Here is a 10,145-nt window from a genome sequence, read left to right as displayed (position 1 = left end):
AATATAAGGTAATATGAGTTTTGATTGGAGTTAGCTTGAACTTAAAGCCTGTATTAAGAGTTTATTTTCGTATGAAACAGGGGACGTTTGAAATAATTTTAAATATTTTTGTTCGGAAAAGTCAAATTTTATTTATATTTTCTTTGGCACAATTACTGGATTACCTTAAACTGGCGCTGCATTGAATAATAACGGTTGTATCTTGTATAATTTGTTATAACTTATAACTTATAGTACAATATATTATAGAGAATATCTCCGGCTTAAAGAGGTTTGCTGATTTATTTTCTATACTTATTGACTTATAAGTTGCTGATATCTTTGCTGTATCGGTAATTTTGAAGAAATGTGTGGGCTCCAAGCTAATTTATACTGAGATGTCCTACTGTCCAAGAGATATTATCACCACAGAATAGATGCAATTGCATTCAGGTATTCTACGTAGGTGTTTTTTTAAATAAGTACATTCGATTTAAATCTATGGGTATTGGGTACAAAATTAAGTACATACAGCGAATACGGGCACACGGCTATATATATATGTATATTTGAAGTAAATAATAATAGGTCTTTTAGCGCTCCTGGTGGACAATGTACTGAACTAAATGTCGTCAAATTACGATTTACGCATTACGACTCAGTGACTCACTTTCCGAGCGTAGATAAAATCATGATATAATAACTAGTTATATCATGGATAAAATATAAAGACGCCGACTGTCGCCGAGTGACTACCGCTACCGGCTGGCGGCTACCTATAGACTGGTATAGTTAATAGCTACCTGGTACTGGTACATAGTATGGTTATTGGTAGTTAACTACCTTTAAGTTTACTACATCTTAAGAGTTAAGACATAATACTCGGAGAGAAACACGGGCCCGGGTTTGGGGGGGCCTCGCTATTTTTGACCACCTATATCAATACTTTGACAGGGGACACTGTTAGAGCGCACACCAATGCTGAATTGCTGAATGCAGTGAAAAAAAAATAGTCACGACCTACAACAACTGCATGCCTATTGCAATAACCTGGCGGCCCTCTCCGCACTACAAGTTACAACCAGTGCGATCGAATTGCTTTGGTGCGCACCCGGCCCTGGGTGAACATTCCCTATCAACTTTTTATTTATATTTGTTTCTTTAATTTCCGGGGCCGGGAGGAATTCCTCCATTTTACAGTTTTACCCCTTCCCGCTAGAAATCCTGTGTATTCATATTATCGCAAATCACGTTGCAGACCACGGCTTTAGATAGAATTATATAGAATTAGATATAACTAAAGATTAGATTCTATCTAAAGCCGTGTTGCAGACTCATAGACATATTAATATGTCTATGTGCAGACTGCAGTATCTTATCAAATTATTCAGTCACGGTATATATATATATTATATAGTGATAATTTAGGACCTATTTACTATTTTGCTATAAAAAAATGTTCCGTTGGCCCGCGCTGTATTTCTACAGTTCTGTCAACTAATAAATTAATATTCTATGCATTAGCCACTAATAGTAACCGCTACCAGTTTTATTCATCAATCATTGATTTTACATGTCAGTTTATTGTTCATTGAAATTCCCTTCAAGAGTTAAAACATAATTAATTATAACCACAAATTTGATTCGTTGGTATTCTATAATAACCCCACTTAACAGATAATATTTAATACTTACGATAATTCATACCTACAGTCTGCCTATCTGTGAGTTAGTTTTTACACAGTGTTTTTGTTTATTGTTATCTACCACACACCATCACCCTTAATACTTTTACACTCGGGTTAATACTTGTTAATGCTAGAAATATTTAAGCAGTAAGTTAGTGATGCCGATGCGTATGATACTATGATTATTTAATACAACAAAACAACAATACAATAAAGCTAAGATGTCTGCCAAGGTAAGATGTACTTAACTTTTATTTTTGTTACAATGCAGGTAACTAGATATTGTTGTATTAGGTATTCTACCTAATAAAATCTATACTGGTTGATAGCAATTTGACATAATATTTTGTATTTAAATATTAAATGTTCTCCTTAAGTTAATAATTCAACAATTATTTTGGGTATCCACTTATATTTTTATTTTTTAATCTTATAGCTAGAATTTGCTGTTAAAATGACATCTCCATCATGTGCTGTTAAAATACAAGATCAACTAAGCCAAAATGGAATTTCAAAATCTGACATTCATATATCTTATGAAACTGGAATTGTTACTATCACTACAAATCAACCGTCTTCCCTTATTTTGAATTCTATTGAAAAAACTGGTGCTAAAGCAGTACTTAAAGGATATGGAAGTGCTACATGTAATAATCATCTTGTTCAGTCTTTATTCTACATACATCTTATACAACTTAATTAATTTTTTTTGTAGTTGACAAAAACTTGGGCGCAGCTGTTGCTATGCTTGGTGGATCCACTGGATACAGTAAATTGGGTATAAATGGTGTTGTTCGGTTTGTTCAGATAAACAATGATGAATGCATAGTGGATGGGACTATTGATGGATTATCTCCAGGAAATCATGGCATTCATATATATGAATGTGGAGACTTGTCTAATGGATGCGATAGGTTTGAACAATTTAAATAATTTATTTTGATTTTTTTTAATTAAGTCATTCATTTACAGAATTGGAAATCATCTTAATTTGAAACAAACACCACACGGAAATCAAACTGATGATCCAAATTTTAGGGTATGATAAAATAAAAATGAATATATTTTTTATGATTTACTTTGCACTATTATAAAGCTTAAGCTTTACTCGCGTTTTCTGCTTTGGCCCATAGGGACTATCAATATAGATATGACTGATTTTTTTATGAATTTACCCATACAAGAACTCTAGCTATAGTTGGTTGGTACTGTTTATCATTTATCATTATTTGTATTCAGTTTGTTCACTAACATTTAATTAATGTTGCAGCACACAGGTGATTTAGGAAATATCACTGCTAATGAAGATGGAAGGGCAATATTTTACTTTAAAGATAAATTAATAAATGTATCACATTTAATTGGTCGATCAGTTGGTATCACAGAAAATGAAGATGATTGTGGTAAAACCAAAATTAATACATCAGATATCGATGGAAATAGCGGGAAAAGGTAAATTAAGAATAACTACCTATAATTATTTGTTAAAAAAAAAAAAACAAACATTATTTGAAAAATTATTTTTGGGATGCCTAGGTACTTGCTTCAATTAGGTTATGACTTTCGGTATGTAAGAAGGGGTTATTGTTTATTTGTATGCTAGTTAATGTAAGCATTAGTCAAGACTTAAAATATACTATATAATATATTGAAGTATATCTGAAATCATGACACAGAACATAGGTATTACAATCTTTCCCCCAAAATTTTTTTATATGACTTAAATATTTCTATTCCAAAAAATATGTCAACACTTATAATATACTTATAACATCATATGCTTAAAATAAATGTAAATAAAAATAAATAAATAAATATTAAATTTATTTATTTTCAGTATTAAATTGATTCTTGTTATTTTCAATAAAATGGTCAATCAGTTAACCATAAATATTGATATTGATTGGTCTGAAAGTTTAATTCGAGACAGGAAAATTTTTCCATACCTAACAGTAATTATATGTTGTACACAGTAAAGTTTAAAATCTTTTAAATAAAAGAACAATTTAAATAAATTATTTATTTTAAATGAATTTCCTATGAAAAAATGTTTTAATGTTAAAATAGCACTTCAGAAATTATTTAATATGTGGTTGAATAAAAAGACTACTCTACTATTCAAAACATAAATGAAGTATTTGGTCATTATTATTTACTATTGTAAAACTGCTAAGAATATACCTAAAAAAACACAAAACATGTAAGTTCTTATGCACTTAAAATCCCTAAAATATACTGTAAGAATATGCACAAACATTTCATTTTCAGCAACTTAAGGTATACACTGCAGCTGCGGTGGTGTTCAGCTGCATTTTTACCACTGCAGTGTGTGGGTCCTAATTAATAAATAGTATCTATTAATAAGACTTTGACAATAGCTAAATCAGTAACAAATGTACACTCAAATACTTGATCGACCTTCAGGCACATTGCATGCAGAATTTCAAATAATTTAATGGGTTATAGGAACTGGTTGTTGTTTTGATAATCGTTAGTTTAAAGAAAATGTCCAAACATAATCTCTAAAACAGGAATAAACCTAAGTGTCTCAAGATGCAAAAAAATATCTATAGTAGACAACTTTAAATTATAGATTTGGGTTTGTCATTGCACGAAACAAACTTGTTTCTAGCCGGCTTTTTTGTACGATTGCACGTTTGCACTCAACATATGTGGAAAGGCTAAAAGTCCTCTGTTATAAATAATCATTAGCAATAGTTTTTTCTATTTCAACAAATCAATTTATATTGTTTTATTGTTACAGAATTGCCTGTGGTATTATTGCTAGATCTTCTGGCTTATTTGAAAATAACAAAAAAATATGTGCTTGTGATGGTGTTACACTTTGGGAAGAAAGAGATGTACCGCTGGCTGGGCCCGGTAGACAAAGAAAAATATAATGATAGAACAATCATAGGTATACTTATTTAAAACATATGAATATTACAAATTAGTATTATACAGGTGTCAAAGATATTAAACTAAACAATTGTTATTTTATTGTAAAGAAAAAGTGCAATGGTTCTAATGTAAAATGGTTAATAAAAATAAAATAATATTTTAATAAATGTTTTTGTACCAGCTAAAATTAACACTATAACAGCAAAATATCCTTCCACCAATTGTGTCTTAGTGTTATTTAGATTCTATTAATGGTTTATACTTTGTAGATTTTTTAAGTTGGTGAATCAAATATTTAAAAATGTCAGTGTATAAGTATATCATTTTTTTTAAATTTAGAAAAAGCGTTACAGACATATATAAACTGCATGATGGCGATGATGCTATTGCGGTTTTAGACATATACAATATTAAACATAACAAACATAACATAGAATGTGTGACAGTGATAATTTAACTTTATCTTGAAAAAATTATAAATAGTTAAAAACTTAAAATCAAGTTCTAGTAAACTAGGTTCTTTGTACAATAACACTTAGTATACAATAAAACAAATGACAAAAAATGTAACATTATATTGTATAGAGTATTACATAATATATTTAATCTGAAGCAGAACTAAGACAAGCTTTAGTAGGGGTAGGAGTAGATGAATCAAAGGTCATTGTTTGCATAGCCTCAGTTACAAGTTGCTGCAAATTTTTTGGTAGTGTATTCATTTCATTAGGATACTTATCTAAATTAATATCTGAAAACAAATAATAGTTTAGTAAAATATTTAGAGGAATTTTTTCAGTGAGTGTAAAAATTAGATTTTTTATAACTTTCAAACCTCACCGACAGCAGAAGAATTTAACTATTTTAAACTCCATGTGCTCTCAAAATACCTCTGTGAGCCACTTCAATTATGCTATAAACATAATAATATAAAAAATTCTTACTTTTAATAATAGAATCATCTTCTTTAGAGATTAGACAAGTGTTTGATTCTGAAATAAAATAGAAGAAAAAAAGTAATATTTTATAAAATAAGTACATTAAAATATATTGTTACTACTTGTTAATCATATTTAAAAATTATCATCATGTAATATCATAGGTATATCAATCAAGAAATTGGTTTTAAAGCTAAAGTCGGAACCCTACTATTATAGTGAAATTCAATAGCTATTATAATGACTAATAAGTGAACATGGTGAATGGTGATAGTAATTTATTGTAAAACTATTGTGAAATCATCTGTCATATTATCATGCTTATTTATGCAAAAATACACAATTTAGGGTGGATCTGGCTCAAGGCTTATTAAAAATATATTTTCTCTTTGACTTTTAATAATATTATTAAATTATTACTCATAGGCGCAATTTTTGGTTGAGCCTAGAACAAATTATAGTGCCCTTTACTTGGAAAGCAATCCTGTTTTTATTGACATCAATAAGAATAAAACCAATAATGAAAATGATTTCTCATTATATTTTAAGAAAAGTGTACATCAAAAATCTAAATATTACTAAACACAGTACACGAACACTAAATAGTAACAAGTAGACATAGGTACAGGCGCATGCCTATGATTTACTTAATTATTGTTTTTACCAAAAATAAAATATTTACAATAAGTTACTTCAAACTTTCTAATCCTCTGTGTATTTTAATAATATTACACATGGTTTAGTTTTTACTTACCATCAATAGAACTTGTTTCAAAATCAGTATCATCAGATGTATTTGAACATTCATTCAATAAAACCAGCGAAGGTGACATAATGGCTTCCCCTTGATTAATTGTTTTTATCTTTTTTTCTAAGTCTTCCAATCGTTTAGCTAATATTCTATGCAAAATAATTTTAATATTACACATTTAAAAATACACCAAATCGTATAAATATAACAATACTTATTTGTTTTTTTCTGATGATTAAGTGCTATAGTTTTATCTTGCAATGCTTCAAATAGTGTCTGACATAACTTTCTTAAATCTGCAAGGGTTGTGTTGTTTGAAAACAAAGCTTGAAGATTCCCAGTTTCCAAAATTTGTTGCACTAAATTGAACTAAAATTAAAATTTGTTGATATAAATACTAGTATGACATAATGCAACTTACTCTGTTTGCAAGCTATTACTTTACGGGTTATTGAATTATTAGCAGACACTAAAGATGAATCTTCATTAGTTTTTGATGTACTCTAAAATAATAATATTTTGTTAAATAAATACATTTTAATCACAAATTAAAATTAAAATATGAACTATACATTTATTTATAAAAAAAATCTTATAGGATCCCTATCCATTTGTAATTTGTGAGTAAAAAATGAATAGTAAATAAAGATTTAATACACATTTTTGTTATAAATATAGTAGAAGTGTTATTATTAATTTTTAGCACAAAATATAATATATTTTTTAGTTAATTATACAGAATAAGACGATTTTAGTAAGTTATTAAAAAATAAACAGTACATCACAGTTAACAATTTTATCTTTTAATTGTAAAACTGTGGTTATTCTATAGTAAGTAATTTACAAAGAAAACAGTTGACAAAGAACTCTGAAGAATACAAAAATACCAAATATTGACATGCGAGTTAGACAACAAATCTAAGCCTCTTATAAGCCAAACGTTAAATCAAGTCTAAAAAAAAAATTTAACTTTTTAATAAAAGGCATTATACATAATGACAGCTATAAATGAAATTATATTGTGTAAAAATTTGCTTGCCTGTTATTTTCGGTTTTTATTCCAGCATGAAATTTATTCAGTATAAATAACCATGTACTTCACCATTTTTTAAATATATATAATATAAATAGCTTGAAAAACATATTGTAGTACATTTTTTCAAAAAGTTTAAATTTCTCTGATTATTAAAAAAAACTTATGTTAAAAATTTGTTTAAATTACTAAGTATAACTAAATCAAAATATTTTTTTGAATTTACTACAAGATAAAATTTGCTCCTTATATTCATCACACCATCATAAAATGTGTATAAAAATTATTTCTTTAAGTTGAAAAACAAAATGTTTTTTTATAAAATAATATTTTAGTACATAAATTAATCTGTAACAATAATATAAGAATAGTTTTTAAATAAAAAAGTGCATGACAATAACACAACAATATGATACAAAAAACAACCCAAACTACATGAATGAATCATATATTTTAACAATCCATGATCAACTCATCAACTGTACAATAAAAACAGTCTACATTCAAAAATTGTACCGTAAGAAGCTGTAAAGGACATAAACCTGGTATAGTGAATTTGTTTTCCTTATCATTTCCTTTTCGGCGATCTCTAACTGCAGACTTTCATTTAAATACCTAAATATCGTGCAATTGATATTTTTTAAATTTATTCTAAGTATATTTACTATTTGTATTGAAGTACATACTTGTTTTCTAATAACAAACTATCAATATCTAATACACGTTGATTCTTATTAGCATTTAAAGAAGCTGCTAATTGATAATTTAACCGTCGTATTTTATTCCTAAATCCATCTCGTTCGGTAATCAATTCTTGTTTATCATCCAGTAATAAACCAAAATCAAGCTTTAATTGCTGATACTAAAAATTAACACAAACAAATTTTATAAAAATGTATTTAACAATTTTATATTTACATAACGATAACACATACTTTTGAATGGATGATTTCTAAATTTTTTACTAATTCTTCTTTACTATCAGAGCTTGTTAATATTGTATTTATACAATCCTTGACAAAACCGCCAGTTCTTAAAACCTGTTAAAAATTTATTATTATTATTTTTTTTTAAATTATTGTAAAACATTATATACTAGTAAGTATTATAAATACAAAAACTAATCAACAAATTCTCTGTTATTTAATTTTAAATATTTTTTCAATGGAAGTTTCTCTAAATATTATATTTTAATTTTGTCCACACTTAAAACCATGTAATCGCTTATTTTCTATAAGTAATCATATAGTTTTATGGGAATGATCAACTAATTTTGTTAATATGAGATTCTATTTAAGTTTAATTGTTAGTCTAACAATTACTGCTAATTACTACTAATTATTTAACATAACTCATGCCACTCATGGACTTATTAATATTCTTTATAGGTCTACGACATAACTTCATGTACATTCAAAACTGAAGAGAGCAATTCAGCAGGGATTCTCCTATTTATGTTTTCTCGTTAAAAATAAATTACAAATAGTAAACAAATACATTTTTCCCTAGATTCATATACATATATTATTTTATCTTATACTGAGATCAACAATATGGAAAATAGATTAATATAACTGACAAATATAATATGTATTTATAAAATTCTGATTTAAGTTTTAAGACCATGAACAGTTGTACTAATAATTCCTAATTTTCAGTTAGGTAAAAAGCAAACATCAAAATATTGAATAGATGCATTTATAACGGATGTTAGATTTGTTTGGAAATTTGTAATTAAATAACGTCTACCTTTAAGTAATAAATCGAAAGAAGTTTTACTGTCTGCTCCAAATAATTGAAGCTTTCAATATACTTATTAGTTATTTGGTTATGACTAATAAATTAAAATGTCTTACTTGGTTGTCACCTTGAGCATCTTGTAATTTTTGACGTATATCTTCTGCTTCCAATCTCAGTATCTTATTTTCTTCTCTAAGTTGATTCACGAGTTTGTCGTAATTCAATTGGTAATTCTAAATATATGCATAAATATAATTTTAGTAGAAACCCTATCTATCAAGATTGATTATATTACTCTATTGTATGTACTATGTAACATTTTATTTTCTAAAATGATTTTCAAATGATCCCGTTCTATTCGACATTTCTCTAATTCTTCACTTAATACTGTGAGAGCTGCTGTTTTGCTATTCAATTTACGTTCCAGAGCAGTACTCTACGTAATTTCATTAACATACAATATATCAAGTATTACTACTACAGTTCAGTAGCATAGTTTAAAAATATCAACTAGAAAATTATGTGAGTACATCAGATTCTAAGAACACTTACATCCATTTTTGAAAGTTAAATGATTGATTGCTAAAAATGGTATTGAAAAAAAATAGTTGATTATTATTTATTTTAACATATGTTACAATGTTGAAGGTGCACTGGAGTTATAATTGTACTATTTTTAAATTATAATTAATCAATTAAGAAATTAATATATTTAATACAAACATTTAAATGATAACCTATGTATTCTTTTTGTGAAAAAAGTAAGTCATTAAACTAGCACATCTGTCATCATTGTTTGACAATTATCAATTACTGTAATTATTATAGAATAGTTTATAAAACATCGAGTTTAAAGCTATAATAATATTAACCATTAAGTATTAATGCTGAATAAGTTGTAACTTGTGGCAAAGCACAAACTTGCTTGTAAGTTGTAGTTGTTACTAATTATTACTGTTCTATCACAAAATTATTCTGTGTTTCTATGATAACACGAATTTTAGACTGATAAAACAAATACGGTGATAATTGATAACACTAAGTCATTGACCTATAAATGGTATCTATACAATATATAAAATCCAAATAGTCACTGATCAGTGATCACTGTAACTCAA

The 10,145-nt window shown here is 27.2% G+C and overlaps 2 protein-coding genes across 4 annotated transcripts; one reads left to right on the top strand and one right to left on the bottom strand.

Annotated features, from left to right (window-relative positions):
- The first annotated feature begins 1,403 nt into the window (after window positions 1–1,403).
- LOC111034326 (copper chaperone for superoxide dismutase) lies at window positions 1,404–4,783 on the top strand. Its single transcript, XM_022315480.1, has 6 exons — window positions 1,404–1,900; window positions 2,104–2,314; window positions 2,383–2,581; window positions 2,640–2,706; window positions 2,938–3,119; window positions 4,432–4,783. The coding sequence occupies exons 1-6, from the start codon at window positions 1,889–1,891 to the stop codon at window positions 4,565–4,567; spliced, it is 807 nt and encodes a 268-aa protein (XP_022171172.1). The 5' UTR covers window positions 1,404–1,888; the 3' UTR covers window positions 4,568–4,783.
- On the bottom strand, window positions 4,568–10,031 carry LOC111034325 (coiled-coil domain-containing protein 149). 3 transcript variants are annotated; one of them, XM_022315477.1, is made up of 12 exons: window positions 9,751–10,031; window positions 9,580–9,609; window positions 9,323–9,463; window positions 9,144–9,260; window positions 8,223–8,327; window positions 7,974–8,149; window positions 7,830–7,902; window positions 6,676–6,757; window positions 6,469–6,613; window positions 6,258–6,403; window positions 5,510–5,557; window positions 4,568–5,316 (listed from the first exon to the last, which is right to left on the bottom strand). In XM_022315477.1, the coding sequence occupies exons 2-12, from the start codon at window positions 9,583–9,585 to the stop codon at window positions 5,171–5,173; spliced, it is 1,185 nt and encodes a 394-aa protein (XP_022171169.1). In that variant the 5' UTR covers window positions 9,586–9,609; window positions 9,751–10,031; the 3' UTR covers window positions 4,568–5,170. The 3 variants fall into 3 exon arrangements, with proteins under 3 accessions (XP_022171169.1, XP_022171170.1, XP_022171171.1); XM_022315478.1 differs by having other exon boundaries at window positions 9,900–10,031; XM_022315479.1 differs by lacking the exon at window positions 9,580–9,609 and having other exon boundaries at window positions 9,751–10,029.
- Window positions 10,032–10,145: the final 114 nt, after the last annotated feature.

The sequence above is a fragment of the Myzus persicae genome, unplaced genomic scaffold, assembly GCF_001856785.1.
Source record: "Myzus persicae strain clone G006 unplaced genomic scaffold, MPER_G0061.0, whole genome shotgun sequence".
NCBI classification, from domain to species: domain Eukaryota; kingdom Metazoa; phylum Arthropoda; class Insecta; order Hemiptera; family Aphididae; genus Myzus; species Myzus persicae.
The sequence above is the reverse complement of the archived record's forward strand: the minus strand, read 5'-3'. Positions and strand labels throughout refer to the sequence as shown.